Source organism: Corvus cornix, chromosome 8 (assembly GCF_000738735.6).
Source record: "Corvus cornix cornix isolate S_Up_H32 chromosome 8, ASM73873v5, whole genome shotgun sequence".
NCBI lineage: Eukaryota > Metazoa > Chordata > Aves > Passeriformes > Corvidae > Corvus > Corvus cornix.
This window is the reverse complement of record NC_046338.1, coordinates 11,738,777-11,760,781: the sequence shown is the minus strand read 5'-3', so window position 1 is coordinate 11,760,781 and position 22,005 is coordinate 11,738,777. Positions and strand designations below refer to the sequence as shown.

Below are 22,005 nucleotides of genomic sequence, written 5' to 3'. Positions count from 1 at the left end.
ATCTAACCCTGTTAAGACTAAATAAGACTCCAGAATGCTGGAGAAAAATGACAGAAGCCCATAATGTCAAGAACATCAGACTTTCTGCTGACAGTTTTGACATTTAAATGGCTTCCATCGTTACAATATATGAGCATTCACAAATCTGAATAAATGTATCTTTATGATGCATTAAAAAATAAGAAAGTGGAATCTTTTAGGTCTCCCCTCTATTCCAGGATACATCTGCAGGAGAGAAGGAACAGGAGCAAATGTTCAAATACTTCCAAAATGGTACTGGGTTGGATTACTAGAGGCCAGTTCACTCAGTCTCATTTTGCCCTTTGAATCAAAGTTGAGAATAGCATGGCAGAAAAAACGTTCAGTTGCCACTTGCATAAGGAAACAAAAGTAGTTAATAACAGATAAAGACAGCTACTTCGATGCTATAAGCAATGATAGATTCAGGAAATAAGGATGTTAAATACTGGGACTGTAGAGCACAAGCTCCCAGATGTAGTAACATTTTAATAGGACTGTGAGTGTGAGAGCTGAAAGACCACCTTGATTCTACTGAAGTAGCAACTTTCATGAGTTAATATGCAAATTTTCTCCACCAAATGGCAGCAAAGTGGTTTTGCCATAAAATCAAGAAGTCACTGACTATAAACTTTTCACAGGGAAGATGCACCGGTGGCAATTAGAGCTGGAAATCATTTATGGAACTTTGGGTAAGAAATTGCTATTTTATTGTTTACAGCAATGCAGGGCTGAAATGAAGCTTTGGTTCTTCAGTTCGATGTTCACAAAATCAGCTGTGGTTTAGGACAGAAAAATTTGCTTATGGATGATAGATATTTTTGATTCAATACAAAAGGTCTTCCCAGAGAAAAGATATTTTTTCCAAGTGGGTTTCTTAATATATCTCATCTAAATAAGAAAAATTAATCTTCTTTAAGCATCACTTTAACTACAAGAACGAAATTAGAAGCTGCTATTTACCCAAGGGACACAGCTTAATTACCTTAAGATGAACTGTTTAAAATAACTTGAAGAATATTTAGGACATGTTATTTTAAATATCTCTTACAGTTCATTCCTCTGCATGATAACTTCGCTTAATTACTTATCTCAGCTTTAGTTTCAGATCTGTAAAAAACCCCTCTGTTAATTTTAAACATGTATCAGCTTTCACAGTGCCAGAAATGGATAAAATCTGGGATAGTATGGCTGTCAAAACCAGCACTCCCTCTGTCTTTCTGGAGTTCCTCCATCACCTTAGCTCAGGCACTCATCACTGCCTAATTCTATAGCCAGACTGGTCAAAGTTTATTCCTTTTTTTCAAAGTCATTTACTTCATTCAAGCCACTGGGTGTACAAAAGGCAGGGTTTCAGAAAGCTGGTACCTATTCAAATCATCATACTTCTAAAGTTAGAAAAGAACACAGTGTTGCACTGATTCTATTCACCTCAGCAAAGAATTTCTACCCTCAAGGTTTCTCTGCATGCTTCTATGTACACAGATGGCAAGTTTCCATCCTTGGTCATTCTCTGGCAGACACTGGTATTTCTGATATACTTGTTGACATAAACCATAAAATGGGAGCCTGAAAATATTTTGAAGCTTGGAAGTGTTTATGGTGCACATGCTTCTATATATGCACAAATTACTCATCTATAGTTCCCATATAAAATGTGCATATATTTACAAACTGTTTACACTCATTTCTAGATAAAATTTATGTACCTTCTTGGTGTGTTCTTCAAGATCTCACAAAACAATAACACATAAATAGTATTGAGATGCAGTGTAAAACCTAGCAGAGATTAGAACATGTGTAAACTTTCTCTAGTTCAGCAGCGTTACAGGAAACAGAGGTTCTTTCTCATAGCCCAGTTTTTCTGCAAAAGAGCTATCAAATATAAGAGAGACACAGAAAACCTTAATTTTCAGTAGCAGTTTTCCATGACTGCAGAGCTCTGGTTAGTTGTTCTAGGCTTCAACTTATCTTTCACTGCTTTGAATCACCAAAAAATGAAAAAGTGACAGTCATTATTTCCCATCCCACCTCTAATTTTCCTGTACAGCAATTTAAAAATTATCATATAACCATATACATTCATGGAGCCAGATAAAGACTTACCATACTGTAAACCAGAGGAAGACTCCTGACTCTCAAACAAAATGTCTGGTCTCAAGGTTCCCACAAACAGCTGCCTACATTCCTTGTTAGATTTGAAAATTTCCTAAAACTTTGAAGGTTTGCTCCAGATGCTCAAGAGTATCTGGACTCCTCTTCGCACATCCACTTGGTCATGCCCAAGAAGCCAGAAGTACCCTGAAGGTCCTGTGTAGTAGTCAGGTTAAAAACGTATCTAAAATGTTCCTGAAAGACTGTGCTTACGGCTGCTGTATTTTTAAAACTAATGAGAGGCATCTGAAAATATTTTGGTGGCATTGGGCCAATCAATAGGGAATCTCAGCTCAGTACCCTCTAGAAAACAAAGCCAGTTCAAATCCCCATCTCCGACCCGTGGGGAGAAAGGCCATGCTCAGATACCAATGAGGATACATTTGAGGGAAACCATTCCTGCCAAGTCTGTATCACTTTGCAGCCGAGGATCCAAGATCCAGGCATCATATGGCACGTAAATGAGATTCTTAGGGAATCTGCAGCAGGGAGGTGAGAGCACACGGGGGAGGTGGTGGCTAACAGTCCCTATTCCTAGCATCACTTCAGGGAAGGAGGAGTGGGATTTTTAAAATTTTCTTTTTAACGATTTTTTAATGCAAAAACTGCATGGACACGCGCAAATATCACCACCATGAAAACAAAGGCATCTGGTGTTCTGCCAGCATCTGCCACCAGATGCACGTTCCTCCACTGAGGAGAAGATTCTCTGAGTTGGGTTGTGGTCTGGGAGACGTCCCTGGCAGAGGCTGCCTAAAGGACTGCAGGACCCACATTTCTCCAGGGACAAGCCCAAAATTAAAGGAAGAATGAGTAAGTGCAAATCTTTTGGAATGAGCATTCAGAAGCAGATAAATAAAAAGCCCAAACCAACACCTCAAGTTGGGCAGATGTATGACAACAGAGAAACTTTAGAAATAAACTATAACTGGTATTTTTGTCAGCATTTTGGTAAGTCACAGCCTTTAGATAAAGTTCATGTCAATGTGCAAGTTCTATAGCAAAACTTCTTTTTTAACCAAAACGAGAAAAAATTTATATAACACAGTTCTGTGGGGAATTTTTCTGTGACAGTTGACAGCCATTAGGCTTGTTTGATGCTTATGAGGGCAGACAGCTACTTGCCTCACCCGCAACTGTTTAACTTCTAAATTCGTGCTCAAAATCCGTTTCCAGCTTCAGCTACTTTTTGTGGGTTCTCTTTACTTCTCTGACTAATCTGAATGTCATTTTAATGTTTTCATAAGCATGGTAAATTCCCTAAAAGGACAAGTGGGACAATGAAGATATCAGAGAAATATGCATTTCAAGGATGCCACAGGATGCTGTCCTGTTCTGGCTGTTTAAATAAGGACCAGAACCTTCTTCTAATGCTTCGTATTTTTGTCTCACTACAGCCAGTCTTTTATTTTTTCCCCTTAAAAGAACATAGACTTATTAACGTAACAAGGTTGACACTGCAGCTCTAAGATTATGTAGAATCATTGTCAATAAGGCAGACTGGACAAAATCCTGCCTCCAGTAAGAGAAACTTCTACTGCTGTGACGATGAGCTCTGTAAACGTTTTTCTCTAGACCAAGGGATATGTTCTACAAAGAACAGCTAAGCTCTCTGAGAGCAGCTTTAATACCTGTTGACCAAAAGATTTTTGTAACCCAATGATGTCTTCTCCAAGAATTACACCATCATCTATAGTGGATTACAGTCCACACAAACAGGAGATTTGGAAATTTCAGTGTCCTGAAAAGAATTGAAGTTCTCTGCTAAACATTAGAGTACGTGAGGTCACCTGTGTACTTACATGCTCTCCCTCTTATAACTTAATCTAACTAATATCTCCCCACCACCACCACCAGGTAATTTGTATGCAGTTATTGTCTAGGTAAACAGTATGTAGCGTTTTAATATTTGTTAAAAGTTACTGAAACAGTAAATGGCAGCATATGCATCTATTTACATACTCCCTGTCCAATATTGTGTTATTATAGTCTTGATACCTTCTGAATTTAAATTTGAGTTAAGTTAGGTTCTGATTTGTTAGACTACTGGCAGATTGCTAAAATGAATTTTAAACACAGATTTTGTGTTCATGAAAATATCGCATATTTACTTCTGTTAATTGTAATGAACTTTACAAATCATTATTCCAAAGAGGGAGTTTTTCAGAAAGGACAGAGTTGTATTTCCCTATTTCTTAGAGGTACAGAAGGTGGGGGCCTCGCTTCTTTCCTTAAAAACAGACACCAGGATCAGACTGTGAGAGCAGGTACACCATCCACAGACTGAGAACATAAGGCATACAGAGCACCAAACAAGTACAACCTGGGTACTGTAGAAAATTCTCAAAGGTCATGTGAAAAAAAAAGATTAAGGGAAAGAATCATACCTAAGGAACCTAACCAGTAAGATCTGAAATGAAAAATGTGGCTTGTAATTTTATTAACCAAAGTATGTTAAAAGCAGTATGAAATAACTGGTGGAGCATGAAAATGAATCTTCTTTGGGAATTCAAATATTTATTTCCTGCTCATAAAGTGTCTAACAGTAGATTATAATTATATATATATATATAGTGTTGGCTTATTAATCATAGTTATATTTCAGTGAATTTTTCTTTTCTCTTTTGGTCTGTTATTGATGAAGAACAACATATTTATTAAATAGAGGTATAAAATACGAGTTGTGACTCTAAAATTTTAACAGTCTGTAAAACAAATGGTCCTTCTTCTCTCCCCTGAGTAGAATCGTGATGCTGGCTAGAAGTGTTTGAGATTTAGAGCTTTGAATAGCAGTGACAAGGTGCAGGCAGGGATTTAAGAAAAATGTAAATCTTTTTATTTCCTTCTAGTCAATGTTGACCTTGTCTGACCTTGCCTCAAGGATTCACTCCTCTAGGAATTAGGCTACTGTAATTCTATTTTATGCTGTTCTAGTTCTTACACTGCTCTCATCTGCATGGTATTTCTGTCTTCCAGGTTCAGCACTCTAAGCAGCAAGATGAAAGCTATTTTCTTGCTTCCTCCTTCTGTAGGGAAATAGCATGAATAAGTGCAATAATTTCTGTATATGCTATTTCCTTTGAGCTGTAGTAGAGTAATTTAATGTTCATATGCCATGTTGTCACTTCCATACCCATCACAAACATCTGCTTTCTTCAAAAAGAAAAGAGGATATCCAAGGTGAACATTGCAATTTAAATTATCTTCAGAACTCTCAAGAAACAGAGTTTAAAAGTAGAAGAAACCTCCATAAGAAAAAAAACCTCTGTTGTACAGGTCCCATCACAGAAATGCAGTTCTATCCAGATGCCCCACAAAGGCAAATCTTTCCTGAAGAGCTAAATATGCATTCTACAGGACCACTTGTAAAGGTTATAGGAACATCACAAAATACACACTTTGTCAATAATACAAGAAAAACTTGCAAGAATCCTAGTCCTCTCATCCTTAAAAACAGAGTTAATCAAAATCCTAAACCAGAACACATACTCTCTGGAGAAGCTAATGTAATAATTTCCTGGGATTTTCATTTTGAAATTCAAAAAGATGCTGAAGTTCATCATTAAGGCTACTAATATCAATTGATGACTTTGCAATTAAGGATGCTTTGACCTGTCATGAGTCTGACCAGCCCACAGAATTAGTCACACTTGCTGTGAGGAGCATATACCAATGTGAACTACAGAGGTTACTTAGTCTATCAAAAGAAATGAAACAGGCCATCTGTGCTCTCATACCATATGTGGTACCAAGTTCTGTGTGTTATTACAACCAGACACAGTCTGTAACTTAGAATATGCCAATAATTCAACTATTGTCAACTTCTCCATGAATTAATTAACTTCATTAAACACTTAAGTAGTCATGCTATTAACCTAAAACAGAATTAGACTTGTTTAGTCTGTCTTAAAGGCAAAAGGTACAAGAAGCCAAGTATAGCCACAACAGTTAAGGTTTCAGAGGTATATACTAAAGGACTTACTGTAATAATTAGCCCTTTTTCCTGGAAATATTTAACCAGTGGGACTGCATTCTGCTTGAAATTCATTAGTCTTCTTTGAGTGGCTTTCAGGTTATCATCCGGTCTCCCTTGCTGTTCTGCACGCTTCAGTAACCTTTCTTTCAGCCTTTGACTGGAACATGCCAGAAACACCACCAAATCAGGGGTACAGATCTGTGGAAAGAGAAATTGAAGAAGTCTGATTAAGTTGATTATCCAGCACTACAGGACTCAGCAATTCCATTATTATGTGAGGCTCAGATGCGCTACGTTTATATAAGTTGGAACTTGACATAGTCATTAATTTTCTGTTGGGTTTTCACGAGAAGTTTGTAGGCTTAAGGAGGGGCTTGTTGATATTATGCGGAGGTTAAACTTGTTTCACCTCGTATGTAAGGAAGAAGTTTAATGAAAGAATTTTACCTCACAGCGTACCTTCTCTAGGCTATGTTTATCATTTGCATTACCAGAAGGCTCCCCTAGATAATTTTTTTTTAAAAGAGCAAAATAGAAATGTCTTATACTCTGCAGGAAAATGGCTGCATGGTTTCCATCTGAAAACTCTTTCAATAAGGTGGCATTTAAAATCCAGCAGCCACTATGAAGCTAACTGATGGCTAGGACCAGGTGAAAACAGACCTCTTCCAAGAGCCATGGTTTCTTACAACAATTTTTCTATTTTTCTAAATCTCACTAAAGCTTCAGTGCACTTTTCAAGAGGTTGGGTGGGGCAGCTAAAAGGATTTTTATTTCCCCTATCCTTTTTGGTCTGTGTGGTGAGCACTGCTATGTGTCACACCCATCCCTGCACTGCGGTTCAGGAAGTAAAGCCTTAGGGTAACAAGATAAAGAAAAATGTTTGAACTCTGGCTCTTTCCCAGTTAAATCTTCTTTGTAAGTTGCTTTCAAACATTTAAGGAGGAGATGGTGCTTGATAGGGGGAAAGCAATGGTAGACCCACTTTCTTAGGAATACTGCTAAGTGTTCACAGGCAATCTTCGGAGGTCACTACGGCTTAGTACATATGGTGGAAAAAACAGAAGTCATAGAATCTCCACACATCTTCTAAATACTTGCAGGGATGGTGACTCAACCATTTCCATGTTCCAATGCTTGACAATCCTTTCCATAAAACAATTTTTCTTAATATTCAATCTAAACCTCCCCTGGTGCAACCTGAGACTGTTTTCTCTCACCCTAAAGTCACTCAGACATTTGAATTCACAGGATTTAAAAAATGCAGCTACAAATGTATATTAAATTTATTAATAAGATCTGATTTTGTTCTTTCCTCCATCTGGTTGCTGCAAAGAAATCTACCTCTCCTTAAAGTTTTCACTAGCTTAGTGCTGTCTTTTAAAACATATTAGAATTCTTGGTAACAAGGATTTAAGATAAAAACAGACTGTTCAAGTTTTTATCTGATTACAGATTAGAAAGGATTTATTCATTCTCACATTCTCCCAAAGCCATTTCTGCTGCTTTACTTACCTGAATAAAAAAGTTCATACTTTGATTTTAACTAATATTAGCAAAACCAGTGGTTTCTTATTCTAGAAATGATATAATCTAGTTACAATGCAAATGCTGGTGAATGCTCAAGAATGTTAAACAGACATTTTTCTCATGATGTTTTCTATCTACAGAATAATTTTGTCTTTGTTCAGCTTGATGTGATGTAAATTTGACAGTCAAATTTGAGCTATAAGCCAGTATCACTAAATTATCTACATGTATTCTAACTACTACTGTGTAAAGAATAACTGATTTATATCTTCATGTTAATTATATAGTTGTTATAATATATTGTTGTTGAGGGCCAGAACAAACCAATTAAGCTTCTGAATACTCTCTGTGTCTTGGTCTCTCTACCCAAGGATGTTAAACTGCATAAAGACAACCGTATTTCTAGACTGAACAGTGAAAACTTCCCATGTGGACAATCTGGAAAATTAATAACTAAGTTTAAAAAAAAAAAATCCTGCCTAAGATGAGTTTCTGTCATTTGAGAGAATACAACATGAAGTATGGTCTGGCCTTTTTACTGGCAGTCTGAGTACAGAAAGGTTCTTAGGAAGTCAAAAGAAGCTAATACAACTTCTCCAGCCTGAGGTGATGGTCATTAGCCTTTACAAACGAGATTGCTGATAGAATAGTATATGGATATGAGGAAGCAGAAAGTGGTGAAAAAGCAGAGCCATTTTCAAACAATAAAGTACAGTCTGAAAAGCACCACTAGAAAGATGGTGGCCTCTTTATCATTAAAGAAAATTAAATAGGATTTAAAAGAAAATCAAATTATTTTTTACACGCATTGTAGATGATTGGAGACATGAGCACACAAACTACTAAGATAATAGTTCTGGTAATTATTTATGAGTATCTATTAGATTTTGAAACAATTAACCTTATAACCTGTTTTTTTTTAATAACTGCCAGTGGGAGAGAAGCTCTCTCCTACCTCTATCACATGTACCTCAACATCAACAAAACCAGAGTAACTTTCCCTTTCATTTTCAGACTATTGTAAATAGACAGTTATTCTGTCTGTTCATGGGATGAATTAAGTATGAAAGTTAATTTTACTACCACATTATAGCTTTAAGGCACATAATTATCCACATGAAAGACTATGGAAGTAAGTTTCTGTGTTAGACTTTCATGCAATATGAACATTATTAAAAGTAGCTCAGTTAAATTAAGGCTACTTCACTAGTAATAGAACAATAATGAGGAGTTTGGGAATTCAAAAAGCATACAGTACTAAAAAACCCAAATTATGACACAGATAGATTCTGAAAGAAAATGCTACAGATTTCAAAGCCTGTTAGTCATGGAACACTGTCTGATGAAAGGGAATGGCTGATGTACCTTGCAGCAGACTGAGCACAGAGACATCTCAAGTCCCTGTGTGGATATCCAGCTGATTGAAGCTTCCTAGCATACATTACACAGGGACTCAGAAACTACAACTGGCAATCAGGGATCTAGTAAAGCGGAGGACAAAAGGAGTTTATACAAGTGAGTAGTTTTATTTAGTACTTCCATTTCTGTGTATCCTAATACTAGTGGCAGAAAGATGGTGAGAAATCTTCAGATGTTCCAAGCCATAGCTGGCCTCACTTTCAATGCTCAGCACTTCAGGACAGCACCTACTCGGGCTGTGAGGTCATACCGGATCTCCTCAAGTGCAGGGCTGGAGCTTTTGTGTACCACAGGACTGCACATGGAGCATCAATCAAATCTCACAGACAGTACTTAGAATAAACAGAACAGTCATGAAATTATCAGCCCTGAAGGAAAAAGAGGGTCTCCCTCTGTCTCACACAAACACGAGAGTGCAGCTTACCACAATCAGTCTCAGTTCTCTAAAGAAACTGTGGCTGAGTAAGTGCAGTCCCACAGGAAGGAAAGGATCTGAATGCCACCATGGCTCCATCAGGTGTGAAAGTTCTCATCTGCTTTTAGTTCCCACAAACTGCACTGGCTGCAGAAGTCACTTACTGTTTAAGAAAATGGGAAAACACACCCTGGACTCCATTGCTTTCTTTTTTTTCTAATTGTAAAATGAGGATAATAACAAGGTATGACTTGGACAATTCATTAATTACGTTTAATTATTTCCTTTTGCTTTTGAAAATGGAAATTTCTCTACAGAATCTGAGTATTGTTGTTGTTGTTCTCAATTTTTTACAACAGCAATACAAAAGACACTATCAGAATCACAGGTACTAAGACTACCTTTTTTTCCGATACTGTGGGTTTTCTAATTTGAAATACATTTCACTCACAGAAATAAAATTTCAATGAAAACAATGTTTTAAAATTCTCAGGTCAAGAAGCCTAGTTTCAAATTAAGTATTGTCGGAAACATTTTTTGAAGTGTAAACAAAAAAGTAATTCAAGAATATTTGAGGTAGGAATTCAAAACAGAATCTGATTATGTGATGTCTCTATGAATTCAACTTTTACCTGCAGAATACGCATCTTTATCATCAGAAAGTAGTTGAAAACCGTTTAATAAACACAAGATGCATAAAAGGGTAACATCTCTGCTGTATGCATAGGCATACAGACCTAATAGAATTTAGTATTATTATTTCTCCTACATTCATTTACAACCTTTAGGATACACCCTTGAAATGCTATTGATACTTCACTCCTGTTTTCATGAACCACTTGCTTCCACTTACTTCAAGAGTACCTGCTGTAAGACATGCTTATAAATACTTTTAGCTGGAATGTAACAGGGTAGTGTAAATATACGAACATCTGGGATTACTTCTCTAGAAACATATCTATTCTCCTATGTAAATATGAGTAAAAATTGCTTTTTTTTCTAACAAAGGAGAAGGGTTTTTATGGCTCACTTGAAAAGAAACCTTTTTTCAAACTCAGAACTAAGTGTTGTTGAGTTTTATGGCTAGGGAATAAGTTTTGTTCTGAGACTCAGCTTGTAGAAAAGTTGTACAGAACCAACGCAGACAGAAGAGCTGGATTCCTTCATGCTGATTTCTCCCAGTACACACATCCTGTGCTTAAGGCAGAGGGTTTTATTCATGTCCAGCAATGCATGAGAGCTAGGACTGTGGGGCCCAGGGAAGTGAATTTGACTATTTACTAACTAGAACTCAGCCGAAGGGAGAATCTTTGCCTGTGGGAACAGACAGGTTTCTGTTATTCATTCTAAACGAAATGAAGAGCATATGGCATCAACTCAGAATAAAACTGGTGGGTACATCCTCTCATTTTTTAGAATAATATTTACTAGTAAGTAAATCCTACTCTCATTTGGTCTAAATCTCCTTCCTAAACTGGAACCAGATGTAAATTGAGAGTAATTTTATGCAAGTTGATGGTGTTATTGACATTAAGCAGTGTAAATGGAAAGATGCTCTCTTTTCTCTGGGGATATTTTCTACATCTCCTCTCGTTAGTGAGAATAGTGTGGTTGTTTGCTAGAAATTAGATGATTACACACTCTCTCATTATTCCTCATCAGGGAAAAGATAAAAATGCTCTGTTTCTTAATTCCTGGTATGTTCTAGTAGATACTCCTGAGAAAACTGACAGCTCATGAACATTTGCCATTAATTTAACAGTGCATTTTATTCTTGTTGGTAAAGGTTACTAGCAAGCTGGTTTATGTCCTTTGTATATGTGCTCTCCCTTGTAATTCCTTATTTGCTTTTTATAGTTCCATCTTTGCCGGGTTACTAGACTGCTTGCATAGTTTTTTCTTGTTTTAGAAGTGCAAAACTGTGAATCAGGTTGTCAAAGAATGAATCCTGCTGATAGAATTTTTTCTGGTAGCTTCTTTTGAACCATATTCATACTGCCCAGAAAATAAGTTTCCAGCAAATTGCCTAGAGTATGTAATTAGGCAGACTGGTGTCTTCGGGGACAGGTGATTCAGCTTTTCACCTGGGTCAGGCAGCTAACTAATAAAAATCCCTATCTGTTAACACTGATGCTAGTGATACAAAGAAGGGACTGAGCAGACCTCTGCTTCAGAACTGCTCAGCAGGCACCTCCATCCACTCTGAATTCAGAACATCAGGTTCTGTCCTGAGGACCACCAATGGATGAGCTCTCCCTTGGTTACTCTGACAAGCAGAGAAGAGCCCTTGCCCAGAAAGACTGAAAACCTGATGCCTAGGGTTGCTTACCCAGCAGAAAATTGAACCACTGCTTGTGTTGCTCTGGAGAGTGCTCCAGTTTCCAGGGGACAAGAGGATAATGGTAAGACCATTCCACAGGCCTCCTGGTCAGGCTTGGCTTTAAGAGAGCAATGTAAAACTCATAGGGAAAAGACAGTGAACCACAGCAAAGCAGACTGCTGATGTGGTAGTCCTTCCACTGCTCAGAGAGATCTCTGGATACATGTTCAGTAGGGGATTGTACCTGGATCAATGAAGTAGACATCAGGGAGAAGGGAGATAGAAGTTTAGAGGGAGATGAAATAAAGAAGACACATTGGCAATGATACAGAAACAATACCTTTACTGGAACAAAAACCTATTGCAAAAAACAGGTCCTTTTCCCTTAAGAAGCTTCACCACAAGGTTGCATTCACCTCCCTGGTTGTTCTGGAGGCCATGCTCTTGGCCGGGGACAGCATGTTTTCTGTGAGAAGCTCTTTGCAGAGCTGGACTTGGCAGTCAGACCCTCAGACAGCAGGCTACAAACACCTGTGTCAAGCTTGGAGGGCACTGCAGCCATCACTTCTGCTTGGAGGTCTAAGTGTCAGCCTTGGAGGAATAGTACTGCTGTCCTCGGCCTGTGAAAGTACCAAGGCATTTCTCACCATCCTATATTGTGCCACTTACACAGTTAGTTCTACTTTGTCACAGTTATTCTCATAATAATTTCCCTAAGGAATATGTCTGAGAGTTAAAAATTAGCTCAAGTTACAAGATGAGTAGTTATTCATTGGAGGTGAAGTGCATTTATGAATATTCCTAAGAGCATTTTAAACAAAGAATCAGATAAAATTTATGGCCTCTATTTATTATTTAAATTAAGATTTTACTCAAATAATGTCATGTCACACAGGCCATATAAGACAAAATATGTTTTTTATACAAAAAAAAAAACAAACATACAAAAAATATGTTTTTCATAATTTCTACAAAAATACTTTCCTCTTTATCAAGAAGTTAAATTATATTCATTAATGAACATCCACTGATTCTAATACCTGTTCTACATTTATTTCACCATTAAAAAAATTACAATTAATATATTTTAAGCAAACTACATCTGTACTTACTCTATTGATACTAACAAGGAAGGGAAGTTACACATGAATGACTGAAAGTGGGCGAAAAAAACAAACCAAAGCAGTAACTGAAATTAAGTGTAAAATACAGTTAATTGTTTCTCCCAGGAAGGATAAAAACCATGTGAGAGATTACACAGAAAGTCAAACTGCAGCTTCTTCACAAGCCATTGGAGTTCAATACACCAGGCAGAGGCATTTCATTACAGCATTGCAGGAGAGGAAGATATTTAACATGCTTCAGCATGCTGGGGCTGGAGGTGACTTGCTGAATTTCAACCTGACAGGTTAATGGTAAATAAACCATTTTCTCCTTGGCATTTTCAAATGTGTCCTTGAAACCTAAACACCTTTCTATTTGTACTCAGCAGAGATTATGGATACCTTAGAAATGTGTGGTTTAGGATAGCTTTATGCCTAGGCTCAAACTGAAAGGCTAAATATATCAGCATGAAATCTGCACTGCTAGGCAGAAGGATTTCAAACTGAGAAAAATGCAGAAATTGTCATATATTTAAAAGGAATATATAAACTGGAAGTCCTCCTTGATTTTAAGGCATTAAAACTCATGTTTTCATTTTTTCCCCACAACTATGACTGCTTGGAACTTCATAGCTTTATTAAAAGTACCCCTATCAAAAGTATTGGCAGGATTGACTCTGCTCTTTGGAATTAAGAAATGAGAGGGTCAGGACTTGGCAACAATCCAAGACTTCCAATAAGAGGAATTTACTCATTAAACTCAGTTTTCAAAGAGAAAAATGCAGGACTTTTTTCAACTTGGATAAAAAAATTCAAAGAAAACTGAGATAAACTCAAAGAATACTGCAGTGCTCCTGGCTGAGTTCTCCCAGGCTGCAAGAAGGCTACAATGAGCAGCTGAGCATTAAGAAATGAAACTGGTGTAAGTGACCAGAATGGCCAATGTGGTGCTGGCTGGTAAGCACTGCTGAAAATCTGAAAACATCATTGATGCCATCATAAAAACTTCTTTCCTGCTCAAAAGATATGGATGATAGGAACAGTGCTATTAACAAAACTCAGTAGAAAAGAAGGGGAGAAAACTTAAATTCAAATATAAAATTCCTGTGATGCGTAAAGTGCTTTCTAATGCACTTATTCCAGATTGACATTACTGCATGGAAGCAGTGTTTGTTACTTCTGGTTTCTAGATCTGAGCAGAAAGAGAAATACTGTGCATGCTGCAAATGATACATTGCTTTATTTTAGGCACTATAGTCACTGAGATGCAATGTGTTTTAATACAATTCTGCCTAGCAACATGTTGAGAACTTACTGTCCACACGGGAGTCTGGCAACATAATAAGGAAGAAATCATCATCTTTTAGCTATACCTATGTATGAGAATGTTAGCATAAGTTGGTTTGCTTTGACTAGTTTACTAAAAATAACATTTTTTTCCCAGAGAAAAGTTCAGCTTCTGGATTAGTCAAAGGGATAAAAATGTGCTGGTAGTACCAAGAGCAATTACAAGCAAAGTTTATCAAGCAGTTGTATATTTCTATAATAGAATGTTATGCAGGATAGGTCCTGTAACTACAGTTCAGACATAAAATAGCCATTTGATTTTTCCACAAGATAAAGACATTATGAAAGCTCAGTGTCGAGTTTTAGTAACAGCTACGTGAGCCATAAGACTGAAGGAATTAATTTAGCATAAGTAATTTGTTACATTAAAGATGACTGCAAACACAGCACAGTTAGATTTTACATGTGCTTTCAAGAGAAACCAGGGACCTCAGTTGTCTTTTTCCTGTTCCACTACTCCCCACAATTTATTTTTGGTATTACTACCTATACTCTTGGAGATTGTTTGTGTTTGTGTAAACAATGTTAAAGAATTTGTAAGTGTCATATAAATTTTTCTGCTGTTTTCAGGTACATAAGCGTGCAATGGTCTCAAAGGGACCATCTGTAGGAATAAGTATTTGCTCATGACAAAACTAGTGATAGCAATAAGAACTAATTCTAATTCAGAACTTCTTATCAACAGATCTCAGTGTTCTACAGGGGGTGTCTTTGTAAGAATCTGGAATGTGTACAATTTGACCATTTGCATTTTGTGGGACTTCACCATTTTCTTCAAAGGATGTTCCATTGCTAAATAGATCTAATTAAAATTGTCTTACTATTTAAACAAAACTTTCTTTGCTGAAATTTCAACTATTTTTCACCTTGTCACTTTTGGATAATGAGAACAATTCTGTTCTGCTCTTCTAAACACTGGTAGAAAGAAAGCTGTAACATTTCTCAGCTGTGGAAAACCCCCTATTATCTCTAATTGCAGACCTAGACAAATTATCACAACAGTTAATTACTGAATTCTCCACAACTCAATTGCACTTCGCATTGAGGAATCTCTGAGTGCCTGGAAAATGTTTGCACGCTTAATGTAAATAACCTGACATGCCATGGGTGACTGTCAGCCTCATTCTGTGAAGGATGATCGGTACCATGACTGCTGATAGTCCCTTTTCCTTAACACAAAACCTTCCACCAATGTGTGTAGCATTAGGGCTTATTAAACAGAGAATTTTAAAGAAACAACAAGTATATTCTATTTCTTTAAAATATAAATCCAAGATAAACCACTGAATATATCTCACTAGAGATGTTGATATAGGATGTTGAATGTTGAAATATGTGTATCTTTTGTACATTTATTTCCATGGCCTCAGGTATGTCAACTGCAATGAAAGATGAAAATGGAAGAGCCTAAAGAGACAGCCTATGCTCCTGTAAAAGGCCTGGGATTCCCTCTTTCCCATATATTTTTAGAACAGATAAGATTGAAAGGTTTTCCTACATGAAGTGCTCCTGGATTTTTTTAGAGACTTAGATAGTGATTTATCTTTCAGGCAGAATCAGGCCTTGAGGAGAATGATTTAGCAAATCCCAGTTGACTGAGAATGAAGGAACTCTCTGTGAATATAGTCAAGTGTTGTTTAACCGGTTTTCCTCTGTAGAAAGAGAATCTGAGCCTAGGATAACTTAATTCCTGTCACTTCCTCCAGTTTCATATCCCCCACTCTTTCATCAAAAACAACATCAGCACAAAATTATGACACCAAGAAATGGGCTTAAGTCACACTATCACACTGGAAAAAAAAAAAAGACACAAGGAAATGATCGTAAAGTCTACATTTCTGCTGTTTGACTTCTAAAATAGTCAATCTTCCCTTTTGTTAATTATAAGGAGATAATAGCTGGCAGCCACTGCTATTTCCTGTAATAACTATTTTGTCTGTTTCCTTTAATTTCCTCAATTCAGTTTTCTAAATTTTGCCCAGAATAATACCTTATAAAGCACACTAATGAAATGCTTCATTAGCTGCTTTGTTTTGTTACTTCTGCCTTGGTAATGCCACTTAGAATTCGAAGTACAGAAACAGCAGTACACTAGCAATTGTGAAGGACTTTGAAACACTCTGCATGGAGGCATTCTAAGAATTCAGGTCTGAAACTGCAACCTCTTCTAGTGACCATAACTGTTATGTTAGCAGCACTTGATCAGAAAATGACATCAGCTGTTTGTTTTTCCACTCAATTAAAGTATTTTTAGATTTGTTTAAAATACACATGTGAAAACAACATGCCATTAGAACTCAGAAATACAGTTTTAGCTGACTAAACCTCAGAATTTTAGTTTATAATAACCAAAATGACCTAATTTTCTAAAAAAAGAGCATGCCTTCTGGTTTACAAAAACTTGCAAAGCATGGGTAGTTTTAACCTTTTTTTTATTCATCTTTTCAATGCACTGTAATAAACCTGATACTAAAAGCACTGTGAAGACATGCATTGCTTTAAGCGTGTTTCTCTTAATGGAGATTATGTTGAACAAATAGATACGGGAATATAATATTTTTCCACTTTCTAAATCACTAAGATACAGAAAATATTCACTGTTAGACTTCACATGTTTTTCTTCTTCATCTTGAGAGGACTTTTGTTATGAGACAAGAGACTTGGATTACTGGTTATATTATCACATTGTCTTTTTACAAAATAGTCTGTCTTCAGGCAACAGAACACAATGTAACATAAATCTTTTGTGGACCTGTAATTATGTACTTGCAAAGATTTAAGGAGCAATGCTCTTTCTTGGAATCTGACCAATGATTTGAACAAGCTTAACTGTTGTAGAGCCTTGTAAGTTATTTTAAGAATAAAAACAATCTCTTACTTGGTCCTCAAAGGAGATTGCCTGGGCAACATCTCTGGGAAATCCATCAATCACTATCCCCTCTTCATCAGGGATCTGCATTAATCTTTGCTTTATCTCAGTTATGGTTGTTTCCTTTAACAGAGAAAATAAGTTAGTTATTTAATATGGTGAAGGAAGTTTTCTTGATGGTGCACATTAATACAGCATGTATAAACCCTTGAAAGTAAATATTAACATAGGAAATGCTGTACCTGAGGGGCCAGTTCTCCAGTAGTAATTATTTTGGCAATTAGGCTCCATTTCCTATTGCTGCTTGTGCTGTGGATCTTCTTCCTTAACAATTCACCAACTGATATGTAGTTAAATCCATAACGTTCTGCTATTTTCAAACTCTGTGTTCCTTTACCACTTCCTGGGCCACCTAGTGTGAATTATAAGCAAAACATTAAATTAACCTTTCATCAGAAGCACCCAATCACATGTGAAATCTTTGCTATTGGCACCAATTTTCCAAGCATTATTAGAGTAAATCTTGCAGTTGCATGACCTGTTACCAACCATTAGAAATGTGTCTCATCTACCAGATCATAAACATAACAGTTTGTAAAATGAAATTTTAAAAAAAGAATACAAATCCACTTGCAAAATAAAAATAAGTAGTCTTTGAGGCTTGACCTCATTCTAAAGCTGTTCCTGGAATGGAGTTTTTCTTGATCCACAGTAGAGGAGCAGACAAATGAACTATTCCCTTCTTGAACTCTTTGAATCCAGAGATAGAGCCAGATAGTCTGAAGTGTACTCATGTCAGAAAGAATCATACTTGGTTAAATAAGCCAATTAAATCAATGGACTAGTCATGAAATGGAACTAATAAAATCTGCTCCTAAACATGCTTGCAAGAGCTTCTGAGGTTTCCTGATTTTAAAATACAAAAAACCCCCATTAAATAATCATCTGAGATGTTTCCATAGTGATTTGGTATAAGGACTTTTATTGAACCATGCAATACCAGCTTCTGGTATTGATGCTTGAAGCATCTGACAGTGAAGAAATTAGGTTCAGCTTGCTGGACAACTTGAAGAATAGAGAGACCCTTCAATATATATAGCACAGGCTGAGTGGGTATCAAAATCACAGAAAACAGCTACATTACATAGCAGGGAAAGCTGCAGGGAATGTCAGCTGGACAGCAGCAGCAAGAGTGCATGTAAAACAATCTGACCATGTCTGAACTAAAAGGACGTTATGATGTGATGAACAAAGAATCTCTAATCCAGTATGTAAGGCCAAGGAATTGTTTTGATAAAAATAAATGTTTATGTATAAAAAAGTGTATGGTACTGAACAGTACAACACAGCAAATCCAAACCAAATGTTTTGATAGTTCCCAATCCTAAGTAGCTATAGTTTGGGGAATTCTTTGTGAGAACACTGAATTTTATTTCAACAGACAAAGAATAAAGATTTTTTTAAAATACAAATTTTTTATGAATTTGAAAAATACAGTAATGCCATGAAAGTAAATCTGAATACACTGAGCTTCTTGTTAGTAATCATGTAACTCTTTTTATATTATCTGTATTATTCCCATAAATAGCTTTTAAGCATTTTTATAATCAATACAGTTCTGGTTGCAGGATAAGCTTTACAATATTTGTACATGTGTGCTTAGGGAGCTCTCTGTGTAACCAGGTTCCAACCTGCACCCCAGTATCACTGTCACAGAGCTTTCAGTGTCACCAGCAGTCACTTGGAGCTCTCTGTGCCCTGATGCTGCGATGCTGATGCTCCACCTGCCCTTTGGAACTAAGACCAGGAGCCATTTCAAGAGAGTGCACAGACAAATGTGCCTATTGTTACGGTGTTCCCATATCCTGCCCACAGTTTAGTTATGCCCCTGTGGAAAAAAAAGGTTTTATCATTATCCAATTAGTTTAAATAATGTTTCGACAAGCATTTATCTGTAACATCCAACTAGACAACACAGCTACAGATGTTCATAAAACACATGTTAAAAACTGAAAGAAAAACTGTATCTTATCTTACACAGTAAGATCACAACTGAAAAATACTTTTCTCTCATTCAGCTCACTTGCTGTTTCTGTTGTAAAAAGATGTAAGTTTCTCTCTTCTTTCAGCAGACTGCTTTAGGTTCTACAGCTATTCTTCCATTTCAGTAATTACAGGTGATCTAGATGTGCATAGTTTTTTCAGCTTGGACTGTTTCTTTCATAGACAGCTTAGCTATCCTCTTTGTTAGAATAAAGAATGTTCCCATTTTGTAGGTATGCAAGCATCTGATACAGGAGGAATTGTCTTCTCCACTCAAGTGGCTATAAAGCACTTCTGCTCCAGTTCCCCCTGCCCCCTTTCATACTCAGCCTTCCCCATGACAAATGCATTTTACCAAACCTTACAAGTTTGAAACAGACTGTGTTGCACCCCAGCAATAATAAAAATGCAAACCATATATAGGTAATGTGCAGAAAATTAGAAACAGAAAAATTGGAAACAAGGAAAATAATGCTTGTGTTCCAACAAAGATACAAAAGGTACCAGAAAACCAGAACGGATACTTGATAAAGCATCAGTCTGTAAAAGCATAAAATAGCTAAAACCCCCTGTTTGAAACAAGTAGATAGACTTGACACTCCTGTTAGGGAGAGCTTTGCTTTGCCAGTAAAGAAAAACAAACAAAAAATATAGTGTAGCTTGGCACTTCTGTTCTTTCAATTTGAATTGCAATCAGAAAATAGCTAATAAAGTATTTGGTTTAATATTCATAAACTTCTCACACATTTTGTTTTTGCCAATCCAAACACATCCCTTTATATCAAGATGGTATTATCTGTTTACAATCTGAGGGGAAACATTCAGGTAACAAAATAAGGGAAAAGCAATAGGACAAAATTACTTCCCATAGCAGATCGTAATTTATTCAACTTTATATCCATTCCTGACTCTTTGATAAATCACACTGACAAACTGTTCACAAGAAAGGAAAATCAATTTGCTTTTGTTTTTTGTTGTTTTCACTTATTCTGAGATACATTATTCAAGAAAACTATGATTATTTTACATATTTCTAGAAAATGTCTAGACTAGGGAACTAAAATTGTTTGCTAACAGGTTTCAAGTGAAGATTTGTATGCCCAAAAAGTGTTACTAAAGCAGCTGTTTCAATTTAATTTTGTTCACTATTTCAATTTTGGATATATTGTTGTAAATTCAGAATAAATTCATCTAATAATACAATTTCTGAAATACTTCTGACTTTAAAATCTAACTATGGACTAGATTTAACAAATCAATAGGCAGCTGCCTGCTGACAGCACTATATTTGATCTAGCCCTTACACTTTGATCTCAAAAGGAAAGCATAGCCTTTTAATATAAAGTAATATATTTTTTAAAGTGCAGCTTAAGAACATACTGAACTAAGGTGCTAATGACACCAGATAATCAATATTTTAAGATCTCTGAATTCAAGCTGCGTCAACAGTACAAATGTGTTTCTTAAAAGTATATTAGGATGCACATTTTTAAACATAATCTCATGTACTAGTGTTATAATGCCTTAGAAACTTGATTTTTCCAGTGATTCAGATGTGTGCCCTCCTGGCTGGTTCCATCTGATTTTTCTAAAATCCAGTCATATACTTACTATGTAGCTTTATAGCTTTATCTTTCACCAGAGGTCTCTTCTGCAAACCCAGAAAAAGAACAAAGCCCCCACCTCTATAAGTGAGTTCTCTTTAGCCCTGGAGCTACCTGGTTCATTATAAGGATGATAGATTTCATAAAGCAAAGAAGTTGTAAAAACCTTTATGGAAGCATTAGAAAGATCTTGGGCTAATCCATTAATAAAGAAAAGATCACTGAATATGCGAAGCAGAAGACAGGTCTCCATTTCAGTCCCCTAACAATGACTGGGACCAGTACCACCTGAGAAAGGCAGGATGATTAGTTATTACTAATTAGACAGAAATACATTACTTAACTGATTTTTTTCCTTGTTGGCATTTTATGCAAACCGAAAATATGCAACACATTTTTTGTGTGCAATATGTCTTGAAATGAACAGTGTACTTTTATTCATTTTTTCTCTTTTATTCAGTTACTCTTTCCAATATGTGTTTTTATGTGCTTTCTCAATAGTAAGTTGAATTTCAGAGAAATTGTCTTGATACTGTACAAAAGTGGACAATAGCTGCTAAGCTGCATATAGTATTGTGTTTCTATCAGATCACACTGTAATAGATTCAGAGAAACTCAGTGGGAATATGAACCTGAAATAGCCTTTGTGGAATGTTTACAGTGTTCCCTATATAAATGGGAGAAAAGAAAAATCCATGTAAAATCCATGGTCTGTTAACTGCATGCTGGTGTTCAAGGATTTCACTTCAAATACACCCACACTCAGTTCCAGAGGTGAAAGCCAATCTCTCTTTATCTCGCCTAAATCAAACCTCCATTCATCACTCTACTGCAATTGAGCTACATAGATTTCGCTGCATTAAGAGCCTTCTGTGGTCACTGAAAAGGAGACAGTTATTCTCCTTTATGAAAAGGAAGGGTGGCTAATTAATTAAGATGAAAGAAAAGTATGTGTTATTTTTCCATCTAATTGCAATCTACACTTTCAGCAATACATAGAGAAATTTGCATGTTGAAATCTGTAATCCTTAAACAAAAGATTAAGAAAATTCAAATGCCTTGAGCAATTGCTTTGGCATACCACAGACACTTAAAAAAATGCCTGGTCTTCTGTTTTCAATCTATTCCAATATCTCATTTCTGAGAGCTGCTGGATGCAGAGCCTAGAGGACACGCTGTTCCTAGAGATTCCACTCTGTAGTACAGA

General features: G+C 36.4%; 1 protein-coding gene across 1 annotated transcript in view; it reads right to left on the bottom strand.

Moving 5' to 3' along the window:
* AK5 (adenylate kinase 5) overlaps nt 1–22,005 on the bottom strand; it is an 84,326-nt gene that overhangs the window by 58,045 nt on the left and 4,276 nt on the right. Inside the window, exons 4-6 of the mRNA XM_039556461.1 lie at nt 17,394–17,563; nt 17,161–17,274; nt 6,155–6,346 (exon numbers count right to left, since the gene is read on the bottom strand). Of these exons, the coding sequence (XP_039412395.1) occupies nt 6,155–6,346; nt 17,161–17,274; nt 17,394–17,563 (476 nt within the window). The remainder of the gene's footprint in view (nt 1–6,154; nt 6,347–17,160; nt 17,275–17,393; nt 17,564–22,005) is intronic.